The sequence below is a fragment of the Peromyscus leucopus genome, chromosome 12 (genome assembly GCF_004664715.2).
Source record: "Peromyscus leucopus breed LL Stock chromosome 12, UCI_PerLeu_2.1, whole genome shotgun sequence".
Lineage (NCBI taxonomy): Eukaryota > Metazoa > Chordata > Mammalia > Rodentia > Cricetidae > Peromyscus > Peromyscus leucopus.
Window position 1 is genome coordinate 40778932 of NC_051073.1, and position 26677 is coordinate 40805608.

Sequence of the window (26677 nt, forward strand, 5' to 3'; positions counted from 1 at the left end):
TCTGACATCACCCCTCAGAGAAGACAAATGGGGTTCACTGGGATTAATGTTTTATCCACACAAAGATTCTTTAGAGGGAAGACACTTGTTCCAGGGAATGAGGCATAAGCTTTTAACATGTATTAACCCCATGTTATGGCTGAGAATATATTGGGCTATCACACTGGACCCCATTATTGTGCACAGTTGGTATATGTGAATAGGCTAAAAGGGGGGGTGGTTAGTGACTGGGGGCATTCGGGTGGAGTGTGGCAATGGACAGTCTAGAGCTGGCAGTACTGTGGCAAAAGGCAGTGCTGAGGGGCAATCGGAGAATAGGAGTCTTCGGGTACTCGGGGCCTCGGCTCTACAAGAGAAGGACACTGAGGTACAGGTCCTCCAGAAAGCAAAATATGCTTCCGATTTTCTACCCATCACCCACTCTGGTTCTTCTCCCTCTAATGCCTCAGAGAAGACAGAAACTGGCAAGTACAGTTCGGTCTTTGGAATTTAATAAGTGTTGACGGATGTCTCGTTTGCTTATCAAGCTATCCATTTCTCTTTGTCCTAACAAAACCACGTGGTTTAAAAAACAAAAAAACGATTAGAAACAAGGTCATCAAAACTAGACCTGAGAATGGAAATTTAAGCAGAAAGGAGAGGTGAGAGTTCTTGTCAGTTAAATCAACACGCACTTTCTCAGCAGAAAAATCACAGAAATGTGGGCTGAGAAGGGCGTGCCTCCCAAAAAGGGGTAGGAAGGAGGGCAACTAGGAATGGAATGTCATCCCTCCCTCCTTAGCCCGGGTCCCACAAGAGCATTTCCTATCACCTGGTAACTTTATCTCACCGCTCAATGAGCTGATGTAAATAGAATTTCCCTAAGTCTAAGGCCATTGCCATTAAAACACCCACATTGTAGTTGAAAAATAAAACTTATGCTATGAAAAGTAAAGAGATAAGGAGGTGAAAGTTCCTTGAAACTGAGAAGCAGAAGATATATATATGTGTGTGTGTGTGTGTGTGTGTGTGTGTGTGTGTGTGTGTGTGTTTATATATAAACAAACTCTATCTTGGCTGAAAGAAGTCTACAAATAAGCCAGTGACTGCAAATATTTATCAAGCACCTTTAAGATCTAAAAGTACTCTCTAAGTCAAGAAGAGAAATGATAGATAACCACTCGGTTACAAATGGCCCTATAGTAATCTGCAAATGTGCACAAAACAACCGTGTTCTAACAAGCCCTGAACCACATTAAAGAATCAAACAAAGAGTTATTCTTTTCCCAAGTCAAGGCTCTTTATCTTGATGCTATCGTTATTTTAATGCACATTTAAAAAAACAAATAAACACTTCTATTAGGCCTTCTCTTTTCCCTCATATGCTTAGGGTCCTAGAAGTTCAATATTAAATACTGACATTTCTTTCTCTCTTAATGAGTGGTCAGATGTCTCAGCTCTTAAATAGAAAAAGGTGTTCATGCTATATAATATCAGAATCATCTCGTAAATTTGGCATTGCTAACATGCATGACCCACCCTGTAGACAGATGTGGCAGATAGAGTGAATCCTCACTACTAGCCGATTGAGTGTGTGTGAAGGTTTCTACTTGCTAAAATGAATGTGTAACATCCGAATCTGTACTGAATGAACTTTCACAGTTCTCTGTGGAAGGGACAAATCTATGAAAGAGTGGAGCCATTCAGTGCTCCTCTCGGCAGCTAATGTTGAACAAGGCAAGGCCCTGTGCCTCTTTGTTTCAACCCTTATACTGTAAGCAAGTATCCTTACCATGAGCTTAGGGCCACACTGCCTCAATTTGTATGCCTTGTTGTGGTCTTAAATGACCTATGAGTGTAGTACTTTTGGGCTGTCTACTACCTCCACTGATAAAACAAAGGGAAGTTAGATAAACTTTGGGCATGAGCAACAATCTACCAGCCAAAACTATAACATTAATGAATCAACAACCAACGTATACTCAGTAAGGTGTCTTTGAAGAGAAATACTTATAAAGCCAGATTGTATACTAGTCTACTGATGAAAATACTACCAGAGGCTGATAGGAAGCTGTTTCACCTAGAAAGAATGGTTCAATATTCAACAAGTTGGTTTTACAGCAACTTTGTAGACCATAACTACTCCCTAAAATGAGGATCAGCAGAATTATGTTCCACGATTCACAAGACCAAGATGCACATATTAAATTGCTTTAGGGTCACACACCCAGCTAGAAGTGGGGGAAATACCACCACAGAGGTGTCCCTTCCCAAGTCCAGTGATCACTTTGCCTCCTGCCTCCCTTTCCAGTCACACTGCAGACATGGAGAAGGCTCACTTTTCTGTATAATATAAGTTGTCTGTATCTAACTAACATTCTTGTCATTAATTAAGCATTATCTTTCAAAGTGTTTAAAGCAGGCAGGCCTTCATCTCCTGTGACCAGATTAGTGCCTAGCCTAATTATCATCAAAGAGGCTTCATTCAGAAACTGATGGAAACAGATGCAGACCCACAGCCAAACACTAGGCAGAGCTTGGGGAACCCTGCAGAAGAAGAGGAGAAAGGATTGTAGGAACCAGAGGGGTCAAGGACACCACAAGAAAACCCACGAAGTCAACTAACCTGGGATCACAATCAACCTGCATGGGGCTGACCTAGGCACTCTGCACATATGTTACAGTTGTGTAGCTTGGTCCTCTTGTGGGACTCCTAACAAGGGGAACAAGGGATGTTTCCAACTCTTTTACAAGCCGTTAGGACCCTACTACTCACACTGGGTCACCTTGCCCAGCCTCAATACCAGGGGAGATGCTTAGTCTTTCTGCAACTTGCTATGCTGTGTTTTGTTAATATTCATGGGAGACCTGCCCTTTCCTAAACAGAAACAGAGGAGTGGATTGGAGGGTGGGAACAGAGAGGAGGATGGAGGGGAGGGCTGGGAGGAGAGGAGGGAGGGGAAACTGAGGCCAGGATATTAAATAAATAAATAAATAAATAAATAAATAAATAAATAAATAAATAAATAAATAAATAAATATTTTAAAAGAAAATAATGCAGGCCTAAATTGAATCTTGAAGCCAGAAAAGAAAAAGCTATAAGACTGCTGAATTCATGTTGTGGAGCTCTGGGTCATGATGGTGCACAAATACAAGCTACAAGCAAAAGAGATAAGACCTAACTTCACCGAAGTTGCCTCCTGCCAGGCAAATACAGGCAGTCTCCATATCTCATGTCATCTGATAAGAAATCAGTGTGGATTCCAGCAACTTAACTTGACTTTTACCTTTTAAACTAAGTGTCTTTATGTTTAAAGAAAGATGCTTAATAAATGAGCAGCAACTCTCCAAGTAACAGAGGTATAGATTAAAAACTAATGTGATTCTTTCCTATTACAAGATTAAAAAACAAAAGAATAAAACGAAAATGTTGACACTATAAATTTCTGGAAAATGTCTAGAACAACTAGACTCTTCATACTTTTCTTTCTTTTTTGTTTTTTGTGTTGTTGTTGTTGTTTTGATGGGAGGAAAGGAAAGTGAATAGAAATCCTAATTAGTCTTAACAATAAAAACCTAGAGTCAGATATTAGGGTGAAAGTTGAAAGATCAGAAAAGCACAATAGCCAGCCATTAGAGACTTCTGAACTCTATCAATGCGCAGACCAAATTGGGCAGAAACTGTCTCTATCTGCCTTATATTCCTTTCTCCACCTCCCTAGTGCCAGGATCAAAGGCATGAGATTCCAAGTGCTAGGATCAAAGGTGTGAGCCACCACCACCCAGCTCTGTTTCTCTTTTAGACTGGTTCAATCTCTGTAGTCCAGGGTGGCCTTGAACTCCTTGATCTTCCTGCTTCCTCCTCCCAAGTGCTGGAATTAAAGCCATAAGCCATCACTGCCTGTCCTCTATGGTTAACTAGTTGCTAGCTCTGCCCTCTTATCTCCAGGCAAGCGTTGTCAGAACACAAACAAAATATCATACAACAGGAAAAGGTTTGTTTCAGCTTACACTTGCAGGTAACAGTCCATTGCTGAGGGAAGTCAGGGTAGGAACTCAAACATGGCAGGAATATGGAGCCAGGAACAGAGGCCACAGAGGAGTACTGTTTACTGGCTTTCTTCTCGAGGCTTGCTCAGCCTGCGTTTTGTATAGAACCCAGGACCACAAGCCAGCCCAGGGATGGTCCCACCCATAATGGGCTGAGCCTTCCCCCATCAGTTACTAATTAAGAAAATGTTCTATGGCCAGTTTTCTTAGAGGCATTTTCTCGATTGAGATTTCTTCTTTTTCTATTTAAAAACTGCTGCGGCCACTTGGGAAAGTATGGGATGTCCTTTAAGGTTGAACATTTACTTAGTATATGACAAAACACTCCCTACCATTGTTATTTAGCCAAGAAAAATGAAAACATTTCTTGGCACACACACCCACAAGCAAATATTTAGAGACCTTTTATTGGTTTTTGCTTAAAGCAAGAAACAACCCAAATATCTATCCATCATGGGCGAGGTAAGCACATTGTGCTACAGATATTTGTAAGGAAACTCTACTCAACTAAAAAAGACTATGACTACATGGATGTATTAAAAGTTCTACTAAGGAGGAAACTATAGATTAAAAGGGCTACTTACTACATGTTTCTGGAAGAGCAGAAATCTGAGCAGTGCTTCCTAGGGGGCTTGGTGTGGAACAATTACTGACCACAGCACACAATGGAATGCTCTGGGGGCATACAAGTGTTTTACATCTTGATTAACTGTGACAAGCTAAGAATGTGTTCAGATTGGAAGAAGCAGTCAGGCAGACAAATAGGACACAAGACACCTTTAACCATTTGTGTAATGCTTGGAAGAAGGAAATCACATTTTTCATTTCTTTTTCACAATAATGAACAACCTGAGCGTTCACTACTTCCCTGAGAGAAACGCCCAACTGAGGAATGTTCAGTGGGAGAGTGCAGCACGGGATGAGAGCGCTAGTTTGAACAGCCCAATCTGACCAGGGTGCTCTTGGGGTGCTTGGCTTGCTAGGACACCACAGGTAAGTCATTTAGACACAGGCTAGGCAAAGACATTCACCTGTTACACACGATGTTAGTCATTTTTAATCTGAAGATTATTGAATAATTCCATGTAATAGTATCACTATGTAGAATTTTGTTTAAAATGTTATGTAGCACGAATCTTAAAATCTTTGATTTTATTAATAAAAATCAAACCTGAAGCCAGGTATTAGGGTGAATGCTGGAAGATCAGAGAAGCAGAACAAGCCACAGTCTCCTCACCTTGTCAGTTCCTCAGCTGATCCTGTTTCCTCAGACTAGAAGCCTCTGAGTACTCATCCAAATGGATCTCAGCTGAACTGATGCTCAAAAGCCTAAAAGCTTAACAGGCTCCAGTTCCTGGTCCTCATGCCTTATATACACCTTTCTGCTTCCTGCCATTACTTCCTGGGATTAAAGGTGTGTGTGACCACGCCTGGCTATTTCCAGTGTGACATTGAACTCACAGAGATCCTGACGTGTCTCTGCCTTTGGAATGTTAGGATTAAAGGTGTGTGTGCCACCATTTTCTGGCCTCTATATCTAGTGGCTGTTCTGTTCTCTGACCCCAGATAAGTTTATTAGGGCGCACAATATATTGGGGAACACAATATCACTACATTGTTATACTTAGCTTATCTTGGAAAAAATAAGGATATTGAAAAAGTTGAAAGTGTTTACATATAAATGTAAATACAAACTCTTCATCATTTGAAGACCTTTCCTATTTTGTTATAGGAAATTCAACTTTATATAACATAATCAGAGTTTAAGCTCCAAGATTTAGGAGACATTACAGGGGAAGGGTTGGAGACAGAGGAGGATCTAGCAGCCTTCAAAAAGATAAACCTGCTGGAATGAAGGGGACAGGAAAGGATTATACAACAGTTGGCCTCATCACAGCTACAGTTTTTCTAGTGGTACCTGCCTAGAGGGACGGAGCTTTGAAATAGGACTCAAAGCCTTTGCTCTATCCAACTGCTTTCATTGTCCAGGGCATCCTTCACAGAGTCTGTTTCAAAGCCTAACTATTTTGCTTGCTTAATTAAGTTTGTTTATTGAAAGTGGATAAAGGAGCGGTAGGAAATGAGCTGTTTTCACTGCTAACACAGCCCTTCCTTGGCAACTCTGATAAGACCCTTGGGGAAGGTCAAATCCAAGACACCCTGACTCAGAGCAAAAGCCAAAGGCCACATGAGGCCTTGAAATTCCCTGGATGCTACACACATTTGTGCAAAAGACACCCTGGGCTCCAGACTAAGATTTTGTCTTGCATAGAAACTGCCCACCCAACTTTATTAACAAGGTCTTTGCTTTGTGAAGGTCTTTTTAACTGCCAAGAGTATGATATTTCTTTGTAACCATTTTATAAAGTGGTGTTTTTGAAAGAATCAATTGTAGATGTCTTAAGCAATAATGACATTCATTAACAAAGCCTACTGTGGGTAGAGGATTAGGACATATGCACTGTTCTGAGAGAGCCCTGATTGACAGACATACTTCCTATGTCTTCTAAATCCTATTCATAGTTACTATGTAGTCTAGTTTAGAGTCAAAAAAACTTTATTCACCAGCTCATATAATCTCAGTGAAGCTTTTTAAAAAACAAAGTCTTTGTGGAAATGTCATTAAAAAATTACAGAATGGCAAAGCTTTTCAACTCTCCCATACAAAGTATGCCCCTTTTTCTTTGCACCCAGTTTAGTTTATTTATTCTTCAGATGTAGCTTTGATTGCATTGCATTAGCCTGTATATTTTGTCAGCCTTCTACACTGAGACAGTGTCTAATTTTCATCTTTGTGTGTATGAGTGTGTGTGCATGTTCATGTGTGTATGGGTACATGTGTGGAGAGGAAGGGTAAGCATGCACATATATAAAGGTCAGAATATCATTCCTCAGGAGCCATCCACCTTGTGTTTTACTGTTGTTGTTGCTGGTTATTCGGTTGTTTTGATTTGCTTGAAGTGTTTACATATAAATGTAAATACAAGCTTTCTATCATTTCTATCACTGGCCTAGAGCTTATTAAGTAGGCGAGGCTGACTGGCCAGGAAGCCCCAGGAATCTCTACTGTGCCAGCACTAAGATTACAAGCACACACACTGGTTGTCATCTGTTTTACATGGGTTATGAAGATTGAGCTCAAGTCTTCATGCTTGGAAGGCACGAGCATTACTGAATGAGCTATCCCCTGAATGCCTCGGTTTTCTTTATTGTATCTGTAGTCTTCGTATTATGTTTATAAAATGACTTTTATAAGAGCTAAGAAATTTTCAACACCTATCCTGGAAATAAAATTACATAGAGAATGAACTTGACCATGGAGTCAAAGCTAAGGTCAAGGAAATGAGAGCTGGGCCTGAATCACATTTGTCCTTGGAGACATATTTGTTCCTCAAAGGGAATTAGGGGGTGCAGATCAACTAAAGGGTGGATCCTAGATCTGGCTCTCTGTAAGCTATCTTGGGCACAGGTTGACTCTCTCAAATGTTAGCAGAACCAATGCAGATCCACCCCCTTGGTCTCAGGCCTGTCCTAATGTGGCCTCTGGGATAGAGGACAGAGCATTTATGAAAGCATCAGAAGGTACAGTCTTTAAGCTACTCTAAACTATCACATTTTTTCCTATGGATTTTAAAAGAGGGATGTTTGTGTATTTTTCCAACTCACTCCTTGAGTAGCAGTTATGCTTAGTATTTTATGGTCTTGGAAAAGGTAATTGTTCTAAATATTCTCCTCCAAATGTATTTCTACATATCTTTTACCCATAGGTAAGGATCTATGTGTGAGTGTTCATATACATGTTTTTATATATATGAATATAATGCATTCTGATTACTCTCATCCCTATCAACCCACCTCCTCCCCACTAGTCCCTACCCAAATTAATGACTTTTGGTTTGGTTTTGTGATCCATTTAGCTTAACCAGGGCCATCTGTATGAGCACTGGATTGTAACTATCCGTTGACGCCTGATGGGGTCACCACTGACTATACAACTGAAGGCAATGATGCTCCCTCTCCCTGAATCTATCAGTAGCAAATAGTTAACAGTGAGGGGTGAGTTACCCACAGTCTCCTCCTCTACCCATGTTTGACTGTTGAATGTGGAACTCTTTAAGGTCAGGGACCCATTCTAATAATCCACATAAAAATCAGTTCTTAATTTGCATTGGTCTTTAGACTTTGAGAAGCAATACCAAAATGTACAGAGCCCCAAGTTCACTACTGTACACACAGTTTCAAGAATTTTATGGATCCCTTCAGCAAAAGAAACTCTAACTTTAAGCTACATGCAATGCTTTCAGCTCACTCCCAAACACAAATGTAATAGGCAAATGTCCAATATTAGCTTAAGGTTTAGCTAACAATTTATGAAGGTCAAAATGACAGAAAACATTTAAGTATTAAATTCATCTTTAATTTGACAACTTCATGTCTCTTTGTTGACCTAGTGAAGTAACTGGTCCACGTTCTATAACGGGTCTCCTTGGATTTGGGCTGCAGTTGACACACATTTGCTAATATTAGAGAGTAACTCTAACATCTATACACAAGTACAGTGGCTTCCAGTAATAGTTCATGATGTCACCAGAATCTTTTAGTTCAAGTTTGAAACATTATTCACCACCAAACAAGGTTATATTAAGTAAAAGTTGCCTAGGACTCCAGATAACAGTGGCAAAATTGTTACATATAAACATGCAGCTAGCAATTTTTATATAAGATCCAGGAATTCTCCATGTCTCAAGCTAAACTCCTATAGAAGGGTATCACAAAACAGCAGGATGTACAGGTTCTCCGAATCCAGAGAGCTACAGGAAGTTAACTAAGTTCACAGAAACCACTGTTTTTCAAATTTGTACCCCAGTGTTTAAACCTGATTAGACTGAAAGATTGGTATTATCCCTCAGCACATAGCTAATTCCATCAGCTACCCATAGGCATTTAGTATAGGAAGAACAGAGGTTCATGAGCTCACAGATAAGCACGAGGAGAATCGGGAATGTTAAACACACGGGGTTGCCTCTTCAAAAGGAGAGATGAATAACCTGTTTTCCATCCAGAGGACTGGAAGAGGAGGTGGTTAATAGCCTGGTGACCTTTGCACTATCTGTATAACCGAGACTACACCAGATCCTCCCTGAGACCTTTAAGATGTCACATGCAGTTAATCTATAGACCCCATCTTTATGGAAGCAGTTTCATGTACTTCACTGCTGTGGGATGTTCTGTTTGCTGTGAATATGTGTTGCTCTGATTGGTTGATAAATAAAATGCTGATTGGCCAGTAGCCAGGCAGGAAGTATAGGCGGGATAAGCAGACAAGAAGAATTTTGGGAAGAAGAAGACTGAGTCAGTAGACACCAGCCTGCTGTCCAGGGAGCAGCATGTAATGACACACAGGTAAAGCCACAGAACATGTGGCAACGTATAGATTAACAAAAATGGGTTTAAGGGTAAGAGCTAGTCAGTGGTAGGCCTGACTAATGGCCAAAGAGTTTTACTTAATACAAGCTTCTGTGTGTTTACTTGGGTCTGAGTAGCTGTGGGACTTTGGGGTCACAGGGTCCAGGCAGGACCAGAGAAACTTCTAGCTACACTTTACAAAGAGTTTAGATGTAGTCATGCCTTAGGCTTTATTGAGCACATGGGATTACCCTCAACATACTGTAAGCATGCTTTATCTGAAATGTTAGGAACAAAAATGTGTTTTCAATTTATTGAATTTGTTTTTGGTTAGAAGAATATTTATACACACTTAATGAGATATCTTGAGGAGGGAACTGAAGTCTAAACATAAACTTCATATACATTTAATATATACCTTATAGACTGAAGCTTTGAGTGACATTTACGCCATACTTCTAGTACACCTGCATTTTAACTCGGACCTATCACTTGAAATTAGGTGCAGAATTTTCCACTTATGGCATCCATATTGGCAGAATAAAAATGTTAAGTTTGGGAGCATTTTGGATTTTGGATTTTGGGTTAGGGATATTTGACCTGACTGGGTAAAACAGGTTAAACAGTTGCATTTGCATATAATACAATTCATAAGGTTCTTTTTTAAATTAAAAAGATTTATGTTTAATTATATGTGTAGGCTATGCACATGTGTGCAGATGCCTAGGACTAAAGGTGTCAGAGTCCTCCTGGGGCTAGAGTTATGGGTGAATGGGAACCATGTGATATGGCTTGGGAAAGGAGCTCAAGTCTCCTGCAAAACTACTACACACTCCTAACCACTGAGCTCCCCCTTTAGCCCCTTATAACGTTATTTTACTGCATCTATCTAATGGTCTTCCACAAGCAAGCCTTGAGTGTGTTTGTAGGATACAAATATCATTAATGAAAAGTAGGTAAGAGAAAAACTGGAGGGTAGGCTCACACTGAGGTCAATATTTTTTGCTGGTTTTGGTGGAAGTTTGGTTTCTCTTTTTAATGAGACACTCACAAAACAGGAAGGTTCCCTGGAGAGAATATCCCTAACATGTCTCTGCTCTACCCATGTTTATCTTTTAATGCCTTCTAAATCATTTCATAATTCACAGGAAGTTTATTTAGTGTTCATGTCTGTGGTTTCTTTTGTGGCTATGAAAAGGAATGTTTAAAACGAATGTTTCTGGGACACCACAAAGCCCTTGCACAGGACACTTGAGCCATGGAGTGTGATGACTTTGGTAAACACCACTGTAAATACTTGTCTTGGGTTTTCTGACATATGTGAAAACAGATGTGGGCATGGAGCGCCCGACTGAGAAATGTTATATAATACAATTCAGCTGACAAGGCTAGGGGATTATACAACTAAATGCATGTTTTTCATAAACAGTTAAGAGGGGTGCCTGAAAACATTCGGAAAAGCACTGACATGGTGACAAGCTATAAAAATGGATTTCTTGCCCAAAATATGTGAAAAAAGAAGGTTGGCTAACTTGTCGTATGACATAGTATTACTTTTCTAAGTGACTCATAATCTTTTTATTATCTATGATAGTTAATTTTTGTTGTCAAATTGACAGAACTTAAAATCACCTAGCAAGTGTGTCTGTGAGGGCATTTCCAGGGAGCTGTAAGAGGTGAAGACCCATCCTGAGGATGGTTAGCATTGCTCCATGGACTGGAGTCCCAGACTGAAGAAAATGTGGAAGCCAGCAGAGCACCAGCATTTGGCTCTTTCTGCTTCCTGGCTATGGACACAGTGGGACCAGCAACCATGTTCCTGTTGCCACAGCTCAACCTATCCTTGCCACCATGCCTTCCTTGCCATGATGGAATGTGTTTCAAGCCGTAAGCCAAAACAAACCTTTCCTTCCTTATTTTGATTTTGCCAAATATGTTGTCACCAAAAAAGTAACTAATGCATTAGTCATTCTGATAATTCAGTACCAGTGTTAATATTTAAATTGATGTTGCTATTCTTAAAACAATGTTTTGTTTTTAAATCACTCTCTTCAGTGAAAGACTAAAGGAAGAATTCTAAAACACACTCAATATGTTGGTCAACATTTTAATGTTTGTTGGACTTTCTTATTCTTATCATAAGGAAAACCAGACTAGCCTAGCATGAGATTAACATGTGCAATTGCACACTCATCTGGATTCAGAAAATCAATTTACATAGTTATCTCTTTGTATCCACAGGGGACTGGTTCTAGGACCTGTCACAGATGTCAAAATTCATGGACACACAAATCCCAATATAAAATAGTGTGGCATTTATATATAATCTATTCATATCATTCTGTAAACTTTAAAACATCCCTGTATTACTTATAATATCTAATGGCATGCAACTGTTGTCATATAGTGATTATACTGCATGCTCTAGGGAATAGTGGCAATAAAAAAGCTGAAACTATTCAGTACAAATGTACTTTGTCTTTCAAATATATCAGATTTACCATTAGTTGATGGTTTAGAAGTGGAACATGAAAGGATGACTATTTGGGTTTTTTTTAATGTATTTGTTCTTAATATGGGTTAAGGATGTAAAAAAAAAAATGGTTCAAATATAAAATGTCTAACACAGGCTCATGTGTCTGAACACTTAGTCCCCATCTTATAGCCCTAACTGAAAAGGCTGTGCAAACTTTGGAAAGTAGGGTCTGGCTGAAGGAGGTGATTCACTAGAGGGTTGACCTTCAGGGATATATCCCTCGCCATTTCAGGCCCAAGCTCTCTGTTGCCTGATCCACTGAGATTCATGAAGACCCAGCCACATCCTAGATTGTCAGGGAACACTCCCATACTTTCTCCTTGACGATGGACTGTACCTTCTGGAACCAGGAGACTAAATCAGCTCTTCCTCCGTTAAGTACTTCCATCAGGTATCTTTGTCTCAACAACAAGAAAAGTAACTAATAGGAAGCTTCCAGCCAATGAACTCTATGAAGGTACTATGGTAGACATGCTGGGCAGTCCTCCAGAGACAAGCAGTCGAAGTAATCAAAGGAAGAGGAAAATTTGGAGAGTACCTGTTGAGTGCAGGCCAAGAAAACTGTGAGCCAGAGACGGAGATCAAAAAGGGAAGCTGGTATGTTGAAATGCAATCAAATGCCTACAACTGTGGTCTGGCTGCCAATGCGAGGATCACATTTCCTGGGGACACTCTACAGAGAAGCACCATTTTGTGAAATGTGTGTTGCATGTCAAATAAAGAGAAACATGGTATTTGAACTTGAGGTGTAACTTAGCGAGCAACTAGAAAATGTTAACAGTCCTCTGTAAGTTTTTCAAAACATTAAACTATAACAACTACAGTAGAACAAGCAGAAAACCTTGTAAAAATTGACACTAATAATGCCTATATACTGTTCCTTCTTCACAGGGCATCATGTCTTAATCTAGATTCGATATCACTTAAGAATGTACTATGAAGTAAAGATACAGTTATGGTTTATGCTGCCTGACAGATACAGAGAACGTCAATGTGTTGTTTTTGCAAGCTCACTGATGCTAAGATGAATGAGCAAGATACAGTATTTTCAACCCATTGGGGCTCTTAGCGTGACACACAAACAGCCTTCCCCCCAACAGGACAGAGTGTGCATTGTCTTCCAAAGAAATGACTTTTGGTGCATTGCACACGGATGGAAAATCAGCTGTGAGGAGAGACACTGGCTGGAGTGGAGGCCCCAGACAAGGCGCTGAGGACTCCTGTAGTAAGAGGCAACGGGATGAAGAGGGAGAGGAAGGAAAAGGAAGAGGCCAGGCCAGGATGGAGGCCAAAGGTTTAGGGAAAAAGGAACAAGGATGAGCAGAAAAAGAATTCCATGAGGTAACTCATCAGGCTCTGACCAAGTCAACCATGTACCTCAGCCAGATAAACTGTAGCAGGCATCCCAGGGGAAAGCCAGGCCACATGCTGGCTTATATCCCATGCATATGTGCAAGAGAGAAAACAAACGAACAAATAAAAACTAACCAAGGACCATGGATGAGGGAAACAGTGGGAAGCTGATGGCTAAAGTTATGTTCAAAGCCTCTGCAGAACCTTGGGTCCACTCCCCAGATCTTGTCTCTGGGGCTGGTATATCACAGGCCCATTACTCTTTTCTCTCAGCATCATTTTCAAGAAGGATCTAAGCCATGGCCTTTGTTTTGCTCTCCCTCTGCCAAGGTGGGAGTGGAGTTTTCCAAAGGGTACTTGGTTTCAAGGCTCTTACCTACTTTGAATACAAAATGTCCTTCCTTGGCAGGCCCATGTGTTAAGGCCTGGGTCCCCGGCTGGGAATGGTACTTTTGAGAGGTTCCAGAAATTTGAGTAGGTGGGAACTAGCTGGAGGTTGTAGTTACTGGAGGTGGACTCCAGGGGGCATCTTGTCTCTGGCTCTTTCCTGTACCCCTCTCTGGGCTTCCTCTTGGCAATCAGGTGAAGAACTGACATCATATACGTACTTCTACCCCCACGATGTTCTATTCAAGCGCATGGGGCAGAGCAACCATGGCATAAACCCTCGGGAACCCTCTAAAGTTGTTTTCTTAAGGATTTCAGTCACAGCTGTGAAAAAAAAAGAAAAATAACTAACATACTGAACTTAAGAATGAAACTATCAAACTCCTACATGGTGGAGTTGACACACCTTTAATCCCAGCCAGCACTCAGGAGCCTGAGGCAGGCAGAGCTCCATGGCTGGTCTACATAATGAGTTCCAGACCATCCAAGGCTACATAGTAAGTCCCTGTCTCAAAGCGGAGAAAGGAATGTAACTATCAGGGGCTGAGGAGAGGACTCAGTTGGTAAAGTGCTTGCTATAGAGGCATGAGAACCTGAGTTCGAATCCTCAGCACCCATGTAAAGGCCTGGCATGATGGCACATGTCTGTAATACCAATGCGGGAAAGTAGAAATAGGTGGATTCCCGGGGCTCACTGGTCAGCCGGCCTTGCTAATCAGTGAGCTCAGGTTCACTGAGAGACCCTGTGTCAAACAAATAAGGTGAAAAACATGGGGAAGCCACCTGATACCAGCTTCTAGCACCCCCTCTCCATAAACACCTCCACACATACAGACCATAGACAGAAAGCAACTATCAAAACTTTCAGTAAAGTCACCTAATGTTATTTATTTGCAAAAGCAAATACTTTGCAACTGACATTTTTTATGCTCTCTTTTCAGAGGCAGGGAGAAAAATCTGACATTCAAAGAGGATTGATTAACTTGCATAGGCTCCTATTTACTTTTGTTATTTACCCACGAACTATATTGTTACTTTTCAACATTTATCCTTCCAGTTCATAACGGACTACAGATTAAACCTCAACGGAGCAGCACGCACAGTCTTGTAAGGCCAGTGGAAATATGAGGGTTTCGGGAAGACTTCAGTGACAGCGGTCAGCAGCGTGTCTGGGGAAGATGAACCGGGAGAGGAATGCAGGGGGGGTTGCTTTCTCCTGAACAATCTGGCTAGGAATGGCTTGACTCCATCCAGGAAACTGGAAGGAGACCGTCCTACACCACTGACAGCCTATTTGGAACAGGACTGAATTCCAGAGTTTCTGCCAGCGAGACTTTGGCTGCCATTCCAAAGCCCTCCTTAAAGGGCAGGTTCCACTGCTCTCGGAGAAGGGAGGGCTGTGAAGCCTCGCTCAGCCCCACATGCTGCGTGTACAGTGGACGCTCAGCAGGAGCCTGGAGTACCGGGAAAAATCTCTTATCGGCTAACAAAACGGGAAACTCAAAGGTGGATATTTAGGGGAAAGGATATTGGAAACCACCCTGGCAGCTCTTTGGAGGCAAAGCTCTGGGGTCCTAGCAGGACTCCTTTCCCCAGTGAGGGGAGACACGCCACTGTATGTGGGACCCAGACACATGCATTTGCAAGATGTCTGAGATCATAAGGCATTCTATGGGTAGAAAATTCATTCTCAATCTAAAGGTCAAAGACAAGCTAACTCATATAACCTGGCCTGATGGGAAGGGAGGTATGCTGCACACACTCGGGGAAGTACACTGCACACTCGGGGAAGTATGCTGAACACTCGGTGAGGTACACTGCACACTCGGGGAGGTGCACTGCACACTCAGGGAGGTATGCTGCACACACTCAGGGAAGTACACTGCACACTCAGGGAGGTACACTGCACACTCAGGGAAGTATGCTGAACACTCGGTGAGGTACACTGCACACTCAGGGATGTATGCTGCACATTCAGGGAGGTACGCTGCACACACTCAGGGAAGTACACTGCACACTCGGGGAAGTATGCTGAACACTCGGTGAGGTACACTGCACACTCGGGGAGGTACACTGCACACTCAGGGAGGTACACTGCACACTGGGGAGGTGTACTGCACACTCGGGGAGGTACACTGCACACTGGGGAGGTACCCTGCACACTGGGGAGGTACCCTGCACACTGGGGAGGTACACTGCACACTGGGGAGGTACACTGCACACTGGGGAGGTACACTGCACACTCGGGGAGGTACACTGCACACTGGCTTTACTCCGTATTTTATATAGATTGAGTCCGTGGGGTACTTTGCTTTTCTTAACATACTACAAGAAGTCATTTTTGCCTACATGTCAGAGCTAAGGATGGATTAACCATGGAAATGTCAATTACTTAATGAAAATTAAAAAAAAATATGGAGTACAAGCACCTGTCACCTCAGTTGAAGCGGGGACAGGAGGATGACTGAGATCTGCTGGCCAGAACTCTAATCCCAGGTTCAATGAGAGACCTGTCTCAAAGGGACTAAAGGGATGGGTTCTAGAGCAGAACACCCAACACCTTCCCCTGGGCTCTGCATGCCCCTACACACACGTGCAGATAGCACACACATAATCCAGTCTCACACACACACACAGACACATTTGAGCACACACGAGGACCCACAAATTAAGATTAGCAACAGCTTCCTATAAAAGTACATAAGTTTTATGACCAAGTTTTTTAAAGATGTATTTACTAATTTAGTTTCGTGTGTGTGTGTGTGTGTGTGTGTGCGCGCACACACACACCTGAGTGAATTTAGTATTCCACATGGTGTACAGGAGCCTGTGGAGGCCAAAGGAGGGTGTCAGATCTCCTCGAGCAAGAGTTTCCGGGAGTTGAGAACCTCCATGTAGGTGCAGGAAAAGAAGAGAAGCGTGCTGCGAGATCAGTGAACACTCTTCACTGCCGAGCATCTCTGCTGCTCCAGCAGAACGGTGTTAAACAGAACCAGTGTCAAAGTCTGAGGACAGGAAATGTATTACTCATACTTTTAATCCTAATATGATTTGTAGAGTATTAACTAGGTGATAAAAACAAATTTATTCATTCAATTCGGAAGAACACGGTCACAGCTTCGCTGCCCTGACTTCGGAGATTTTCTATCCATAAAGTTGATGAGGCACCACATGAGATTTATGAATGTAGAGTCACACCTAGGTGTTCACACTAAGGAAAAAAAACAGTTTGCCTCAAGTTTTCTTATATGGCTAATAAGGATGTAGGAACTTTTTTTTCAAAACAATGTTATAAAACCCTGAAATAAAACAGCAAAAAGAAAAATCTTTTAAATTTATAGAAATTAACACTTAACCAATAAATTAATTTACCTGCAACTTTTAATTTATCAATCTCTTACACAGGCAGTTTTGCAAAAGCTAGAGGTCAGTAGTCCTCGGTCATGTCCAAAGAGAATTATTTGTAAAATCTCTCAAGCCACACTAATTAAACAGTTGCTGGATAGAAGGCACAGTCTTAACTATATAGTTGAAAATGTTCGGTTTTTCTCATGTATAGCCAGGGTTGCTGATGCGTAGCAAAAGCATGAATTAAGTCTCAGTTCTCTCTACAATTAATTTCTTTTTTTAAAAGATTAATTTATTTATTATATATAGTATTCTGCCTGCATGCTTGCCTACAGGCCAGAAGAGGGCACCAGATGTCATTACAGATGGTTGTGAGCAACCATGTGGTTGCTGGGAATTGAACCCAGGACCTCTGGAAGAGCAGTCAGTGCTCTTAACCTCTGAGCCATCTCTCCAGCCCCCTACAATTAATTTCTAACCCAACTAGAAGACGCTTGGAATCAGTGTGTTTGCCCTGTTTTTTTACTGGGTGGGCCTCAGATGTATAGTCCTTGACAGGAAAATGATAACAAGCTGTTACGAATGTGTCTCATCTTTTTCCTCCATTTTCAGAATTCCACAGGACAAACACTAGTGGACTTTGTTGTTTATGTGCTGAGAGGACCTCAACTCTGAGCTTAGTGCCAAGCATATGAAAGTGCCACACCAACCACTAGGAATACATGCCAGGGTTTTACTAGACGGGAAAACCGTGGAGAACATGTCAGCAGTCTAACAATGGAAGGGTTTGGGTGGGAAACCCAAGCAACCACAAAGAGCTAGGGAGGGACTCCTGACTCTTTCTGTCCATGAGACTTTGTAGTCTGGGACCCAGGGGCCAACCTTACCTGCCATGTGCCTTCTATGAATCACTCCAGCACAAGAAACACAAAAGGTGAGAAAAGCCACACACAGTGTGTTAGCATTCAACTGTCCATAGACCTCTTAATATTAAACATCATACTTTCTGATATTAAGCACTCCAGTATCGTGCTAAAAATGTTTTCTTTGTGCAATCTAGATTTTGCTTTGTGCGCCAAGAACATGTTTTATTAACTTTTATTAATTGTTTTATTAACATAAAAGGGCTCTGAACAAAGGTCCTTTAGCTTATCTAAGTTCTCTTCATGACATCCAGTAATACAGTCCATATTCTTCTGCCAGACACGAATGTAACTTAATCTTAGGGTAATTCCTATGTTTCCTCTCCAAGCCACTCCACAAACACCTCAGAAACCTGTTACGGGGACTGTGTAGCAAGTCTGTAAGTATAGACTGCTTAATATTTGTTCATCTTTAAAGAAGAAGGTCACAGTTTCTTATGTTCTCCCCTTTGAGAAACGTGGCATCCACCAAGAGACCTTTCATTGGGGAAAATATGCTTCATGTGTCTCTCCACGTAGACCAGGGAATCCAGGCATTGACTGGACTCTTTCAAACAGGAAGGAAGGTTCACGTTGGAGACGTTGGCTTTTCTAAGATACTTCCGTCAGTTCTCCAGGATTGCTCCTGAATTCACTCCAGCCATATAGGGACACTAACTGGCACCTGGCCTGTGACACATCTGTCACTAGTGGCTGAATTCTGTGGGAAGCTGCTGGGGTGTTCATGCTCAACCCAGAGTGTTCCCTGGAGTGAAGTTCTCTGTGTTCACAGTTCCACTGTATGATGTCGGGATACCAAACAGACTTTTGCGCGTTTATGGTGAGTTCATTTTAAGTTAACCTGGGGAATGCAACTCCTTCTAACCTCTGAGCTGCTTCTAACCAAAAGCACACAGCAAGCGTTTCAGATGTTTACTTCTGTGATTATGCTACGTAGGGTTGTGATTTACATTCTGACTGCAGACCGTTCTAGGTACATGACCACAGAAGAAAGGCCAATACAGCCAAGGGCTGAGGTGATTCTGTCCAAAAGCCAGTGAGACCCTCACACCAGTGGCCCTCCGTGGGCCGAGTTTTTCCTACCATATGATCTTAGAAGTAGATCCTTCCCAGCCGAGCCTTCGGGGAAAACCCAGTTCTAGAACCTTCACTGCAGCCTCATGTAAGACCTTGAATGAGAATTCCCAGCAAGCCAGAAACTTTCCAACAATAAAACCATTTTTTCTGAGCTGCCTATTTCATGGAAACTTTTACACCACAGCAGATAATGTACTACTGAAGGTAATAAAATACATCATAGGTGAGAGGATCATTTATATAAACACGGCATTAATCATGCTAGGTAACATAAAAATGTAGTTATATGTTTAACGTTATTTCAATAACATCTATGTACTTAAGCCATTGTTTTCCGTCTTATACTTAGCACTTTCCTTTTGTAGCTGAAGCCACTTATTTTAGTTTATTATGCTTGTTAAAAGACAAGATTTTGTTTTTACTATGCTAGTAATCTCTCAGATTATCTTACTTCTTAATTTTTCCTTTATTTTAAGATTCATCAAGTTCATCTCTTTCTTTTGCACCTGCATTCATCAGTGCCAATCAGAGAACAAGCAAAAACAATTCTTTTGGAGGCTGGGGACCCATACAGAACCAACTGGGTGGGTCACGTGACCTCAGTGGCTCTCCCTTCATTAGATACCCCACATTTGCCTTAGACCAGTGGTTCTCAACCTGGGGTCACAACCCCTTTGGGGGGGTCAAAAACCATTTCACAGGGGTCACATATCAGATAACCTGCATATCAGATATTTACATTGTGATTTATAATAGTAGCAAAACTACAGTTATGAAGTAGCAACAGAAATAATTTTGTGGTTGGGGGTCTCCACAGCATGAGGAGCTGTATTAAAGGGTCGCAGCAGTAGAAAGGTGGGGAACCACTGGATTAGACAAACCTTTTGTCAACCACTAACCCTATAGAAACAGCTCATCTTTTTTGCTATAGTATTGATGAACTGTATTATCAAACGTTTGCTTGTGGTCCATTAACTTGAAGGAAAACAGCCAAAATTCCTTAATATTTTGTATCTCATAGCTCAATAGAGCAGTCTATTGAATGGATAACTAATGAACATGTACTCAACATCACCAAATTTTAATTTAAAACATTGGTTTCTAAACTTAGCCTCAACTGAACTATATTTGATTATTTGATCCTTCCTAATGTACAGTTTTTTAAAGCACAGTTGGTCTCATTCAGTCTTACCTAGATTTCAATAATTAGTACTTGAATAAACAAACACATCAAGAAATCATTAGGACTAGAACTATAAACATTTAAAACTATAAAAGCCACTAACATAAATTTCCTGTGCTTTTACAGCCCTTTTTCAGTTGAATCATTTCTTCCTATGTACTCTTTAATACTGCCCCAGAAATACACAAATACATTATTCTAGTTAAATCAGGCCTTAGCCAGAGGAAGCAGTACATCTTTAATCCCAGCACTCTGGAGGCTGAGGCAGGAGGATCTCTAAGTAGGCCAGCCTAGTCTACAGAGTGAGTTCCAGGACAGCTAGAGCTACACAGAGAGACTTCTGCCTAGAAAACAAAAAATAAAAATAAAAAATAAAACAAAACAAGCTCTCTACCCAGTGGGTGTTAGCCTTCTCATCTTCCCACTTCCTCACAAATATCACCTGTCCTTTAGAGAGGTGGACCAAGCTTTTTGAGTGACACATTCTTTTATTCAGAAGGACTTTGTGGAAAGTAAGAGCTAGTCCCAAGGGGAGTGGCTGGCAAGTTCACAGGAGTCTCCGAAAGAAGATACCATCACCTCCCAGCCAAACTCTTCCTCACCCCAAATACTCTTATCTCTCAGCTCCATCCTTGGCGTCCTTTGAATGCTTGAGTTCTCTGGTCTGAGTTGAGTCCTTCGAGCTGTTCTCAAAGCTAAGGGGCTTTGTGCAAAAGGAGGAAGATCTCACTGCACTGGAATCACCTCTTCCATCCAATCAAGCCCACTAACCAGTCAGCTACCTGAAGACTTTTTTATGATTCATCTGTCGACTTTTTAAAAAAGATTATTTTATTTTTAATTGAGAGAGAGAGAGAGAGAGAGAGAATCTATTTATGGATATGAGTATGTGTGCTGGTACCCATGGAGGCCAAAAGAAGGCTTTGAATCCTCTAAAACTGGGGTCATAGGCTTTTATATAGCAGTTGTGTACTGCTCCCTATGGGTGCTAGGAACGGAACTCAGGTCCTCTGCAAAAGTAGGATGTGTTCTTAATTGCTGAATCATCTCTCCAGCCTTCTGTGTACATCTATCTTGCCAAGGATTTCTACTCTTTTGAGTAACAACTCAAGGCAAAGAGCCAGTTGCTTACTACCTCTGCCATGTGCCCAGGACTCCACATCCCACAGTCCCATGATCACATTCCTACTTTGTGTCTGTCCTGTGGGCCAAGGATGGTCAGGACACAAGGCAGTGGATGCCATCCCCAATGTTACCATATGGAACAGCACTTGCCGATCTTGTCACCTCTCCATCAGGAACATGCCTCCTTGCCTGCGATTGCACACAACTCTTACAGTTTGGATACGAGATCCAAATCAATAAATTGCCAAAGCATATAGTCATCCATGTATAAAGATAAGGAAGGATACATTATTAATAGTCTTTAAGCTTAAGCTTTTAAAAACAAAAATTTTCTAACAACATATTTTTAGAATAAGATATGTGTCTAGATATGTAAACAGTCATATGACATGTAACAAGTGAGTTCTTACAAATAACCAAGTAAAACGTATATGTTTATTTATAGTACATATATAAAATGATATGCTCTTGGGATATGCTGCAAGGTAATTTTAAGGGTGTTGTAGTCTATTTTCCTCTATTTTATGAGGAAGGGTATGATTCAAGGGAGAGGTAGCATTCCCATGTACGCTGCAGACCTGATTACTAGAATAAGTCAGAGGTCCTATTTACCTGGCAGGAAGCAATGTTAGTATTTGCTCCTGGCTCCACCATTAACGTGGGAAGTTACTAAAACTCCCCTATTGTGGGTGTCTTCATTTATCAAAATACTTAAGATAAGCCAGTGTTTTCCAAATACTGGCCTGTGATGAAGTTTTTAATCAGTCTTCAATAAAATGAGAAAAAAAAAAAAAAGATAGAAAATGGACCAACTAGTTTGTCTAGTTAAATTCATTTATTTTTTAAACTTATGGAAATGGCTTGCTTTTCTGAACAGAAAGATTTCTCCCCCTGCTTGAGCATCCTCACAAAGCAAAAGTAAAGTATCACCCCTATTAATATAACCCTGCTCGTCAGACCTGCATGCATTTTTACTGGCCCATAAATGCAAAAATCTGGAATGGACTGTGTTCAGTGGTCATTAATGTCTAGCTCTTAAATTCCATGCTCTTCTTAAGCACAGATGGTCTTAAACTCTAAGGCAGTAAGGAATAACCTATCCTAACACCTTTTCAAAAGGGAGCTGTCACAGACAGTCTCTGTAAAGATATCATAGCTGTTTGACTAGAAAGAGGACTATCATTCAAATGGGTTTGGTAAACAATGGGTTAAAAGGGTAGACTTTTTTTTTTCTTGAGAAATGTTAGATCATCCAGGATGGTAACATGGGGGGGCACACACACACACACACACACACCCCGCGCACGCAAGAAAAAATAAGCATGAAAAGCTCCCGAAGTTATTGAAGGAAAACATCTGCCCACCCCCCAACTATTGCAGGACATTCTGGAACACATTTTAACTAAGGTGACCAGCTTAAAGAAATGTCCTCAAAACCTTTTAAGAAAATTAACATAAAGGGATTAACCATTTATTTTATAATCGTTATAATTGGATGTTTCATTGATAGTAACCCAAACTACAGATTGTTAAAACATTTCCAAAGAAAGCTGGATGCAAATGCACTGATGGGCAATACACTTGACAAGAGTTTTGTCCCAGTTATTGACAAATATGTATGCTTTATCATTACAAGCAGAGGCGACTTGTACTTAGAGGTCTCTATCAAGTGCCGTGACCGGAAAACTAAGGCACTTGGAAGTAACATAACTATGTAGTGACCAAACTTGTTTATCACCCCTACACAGTAAATATGGAGTAAAATAAAAACACCTGTCAGGATTGAAACTAAAAAACAATAACGAGAAAAAAAACATACCCACAGGTTCCTTTTAAATGGCAATGCTGTTAAAAGTTGCAGCAATGTAAACAATTAATTATGGATTAAGTCACACTTTATTATGATCAAGGAACCAAATTCACAGTAGAAAAAAAATCGAACAGTGCTTGATTTCTTCTTCTTTTTTTTTTTTTTCATAATCATTTGCTCAAAACAGAGGTTTTCTTCACCATTTATTGACGCTCTCATCCTCATGTGAGACTCTAACTAGCCAAATGCTTCCGCCTTCACATTCTGGATTCAAGTTTCACTTTACCAACCAAAAGAAAGGACACTTTGCATTTGAGACAAGGTAACCCTAGGCTGAAGCTCCAGGGAGAGGACACAGACATGGCCCTTCAGCACTCTGACCCCCAGCTTTTCTTTTGGACTTGACTTTGAGTCTGTGCCCATATGTCACCTCTAATACCACCCACCATAACTGTACGGTAAATTCCAGCCTGGTTTTCATAATCCTGCTGACTACAGCAGTCTGCAGCCGTAAAAAGCCTTCACAGACCTGAAGTGTCTCAGCAAAGAAGCAAAAGTGTACTCAACACTGACGTTCACAGACAGGACAAGGCGAGAGCCTCCTGATTTACTGTTAATTGGTTTCAAAGATTGCTTCTAGGGTCTAAATTTAGAAAAATTACTTCTCTTTTGATGACTTTTGTAAACAAAATACCAACACTAAAATAAGCAGTTTAGGCAGGAGAAGGGGGAGTGTCCTGTCCAGCAAATCAAACCTTCTTCCAGAGGCCCCTGGGCAGCCCTGACTCCTGCTACCTCGGGATTTTACTTGGGTCTGACCTGGCTACATTCCCTCAGTCCCTACGCCGCAGGTATGCTTGAGACCTACGCCAAAGAGTCCATCTTTCAGAACAAGCTTTTCCCAAAGCTTTAGCCAACCAGCCACTGTCTCTGCGGATGGGGCTGAAAGCACTAAATAACTCTAACAAACTACAACAGCCGTTTTTATAAGCCGATTTGATAGACAAACACTGTAGTTTGAATTCCACTACCTCAGCTGCTGTGACCATGCTCCATTAGAGTTAGAAGGAGCTGCCAACAAAGTTAATAACAGGGGGCCAAGAGAAAACAACATTGAAACTGCCCCCTGTGAAAGTCCTTCGGCTTTCTGCAGAATAATTCAGTTCCCCCATATTGTAAAGCAGATCATATTTCACATCAACAGTTAAAAACAAGCAACTCTTAATCGTACTTTTAAAAGACAAAAGATGCGAGCTACTTGCCTTTTGGCAATTTCTGTGCATTTCCCAGGGCAAGGGCAATACTTCCACAGAGAAGCAGACACCCCAGGCTGGAGAGCATGTTGCATTTGCCTGCTCACACGGGGAGTGATGCTCCTGAGTGCCTTGCAAGCCTGGAACTGCATTTAAGTGGACCGTCCTCCACTGACAGAGGCGGGCGGGCGGGCGGCTGCACGGAGCTCTGCCGTGGGCTTACTCACAGGGGGTGGAGACAGGATGACATCACACCCTTTCCCACACACTCAAAAAAAAAAAAAAAGTAGGCACAACAGCAAAAACATATCATCACATTTCCCTCTGCGGCGTTGTAACTGTCTGCCTTCTCTGTTTCCTCTGATACAAGAATTGCAATTATGACCAATTATGACCACTCTGTTCAGGAAAGAACTTCCACCCAGGCCACTTTGAAACAGTTGATGAACTAGTTTAAAGAATAAAAAGGCATACTTAGACCCATCCAAACATTAACATATAAAATGGAATTTTATTAATAAGGAAACTGTTTTTAATTAGCCAGGAAACCAATCCAAGTCCTGCCTTCTAAACGGGAGCAAATTCATGAAAATATACTTTGAACTATTCTGCAGGTCTAACATTATGAGAAGCTTCAAAAGAGAGTCCTAAGCTCTACAGTTGTACACTGTGTACACAAGCACACACACATGGAAATACACACACATTGTGTGCATATAGGTGTACACACATATTCCATAGGTGTGGATGTGGAGACAGAGAGGTAGTACACTACCTTGTCCCCACACTGAGCTAGCCTCCGCAACCACCTCTGGCAGGGCGGCAATGCAGGAGCTATGGTGTTATCAATCTCCATATTCGCAGTAAGAAAACTGAGGTATGGAAAGAAAAGGGGTTCCAACCAAACAGGGTCTACTAAATAGTAATCCATACGGGCTTTGGAAGATCCCCCCTTAACTGCTTTGAACAAACTTCTTTGCTATGTTGTCAATACTGTCTATGTGCCAGGGCTTGCTCCATGACAGACCTTCATCTAATCAGTTTACACATTGCTAAGGCATTCATTCTTCAGACCCATCTATGATGAAGGCATTGCGACCACTCTCATTTTTGATAGAAAACCGAACAGAAGAGAAAAACAGAAAAGACTCAGTGTCACGGCACAAGTCCGTAATGCTGGCATTTAAGCAGACCATGTGGCCAGAGCCTTCTAGTCTACCTTCTTAAGCTTTAAATTCTAAAATAAAGATGAGGGCTGGGGACATGCATGGCTCCCTCGGTAGAGTGTCTGCTACTCAAGCATAAGGCCCTCGGTTCAGATCCTACCACCCACAGCAAGAGCCGAACACCACAGCACACACCTGTAATCCCAGCCGCGGGGAGACAGACAGGAGGAGCCAGTCTCACTGCATGGGGGAGTTCTAGAGTCAGTGAAATCTTGTCTCAAAAAATCAGGGTGAGAGTAACCAGAGACACCCCGTGTCAGCCTCTGGCCTCCAGAGGCACTTGGAGACACAGGTGCACAAACCTATCCATGCACAAGTGCGCATACACACGAACGCATAGACGGGCAGGCAGTACCAGTTTTATCAACCCGCTAACAGCATCTTTGTATGTACCGTAGTGTCTGGCACACAGAAAGCATATACAATAGCGCTTGCCGAACACAGTCATAAATGACAGCAGCCAAGTCCATAATGAAGAAGAGTCATAATGGCTGCGTTTATTGGAAAGTCCTTGAGTGTGTCCTGTTCTGCTACACCACGTTGCCTCAGTCACAACCTGGGGCGGCCGGGTTCACTCAAGGCTTCGAGTGTGTGCCTGTCCATTCCAATTCTTTGAAAATAGCTTATCTCAGGAGTTGCTATAACTAAACCAAAATCAGCCCGAGGGATGTAGGATGGCATCAGTCAAAGGAAGTGCGATGGGGTGGCTTTCCAAGAGAAAGAAGGAAGCCTAAAGAGACGGTGGCATCTTCCAAATACAGTGAGGGGAGGCACAGGTTGAGGTCATCTGTGGCTGACGGCCTGAGCCCTCACCATAGGAATGTCCTGGCACCGGCTTCGGAAGGGGCTGGGGGTATTTAACATGTTTCTCGGCTCTGATTTTCTGCTTGAACAGGCAGCTCCCTGCAACCTGAAATTCACGCTCACCCAGCGGTCCCTGCGGGCTCTGCGGTCTATAGCCCATAACCGCCAGGCTACGCCCGTGAGGCCAGCGCCAAAGGAAAGGAGAGACTCCTAAGG

General features: G+C 41.8%; 1 protein-coding gene across 26 annotated transcripts in view; it reads right to left on the reverse strand.

The window, feature by feature from the left end:
- LOC114691931 (ABI family member 3 binding protein) overlaps nucleotides 1–24641 on the reverse strand; it is a 211628-nt gene extending 186987 nt beyond the window's left edge. For 12 of the 26 annotated variants that reach the window (XM_037209699.1, XM_037209682.1, XM_037209684.1 and 9 more), the window contains exon 1: nucleotides 24441–24640. In XM_037209699.1, coding sequence (XP_037065594.1) covers nucleotides 24441–24519 — 79 coding nt within the window. In that variant the 5' untranslated portion in view covers nucleotides 24520–24640. Of the gene's footprint in view, nucleotides 1–24440 lie in introns of all 26 variants that reach the window. The other 14 variants (XM_037209689.1, XM_037209698.1, XM_037209695.1 and 11 more) reach the window with 4 other exon arrangements.
- Nucleotides 24642–26677: the final 2036 nt, after the last annotated feature.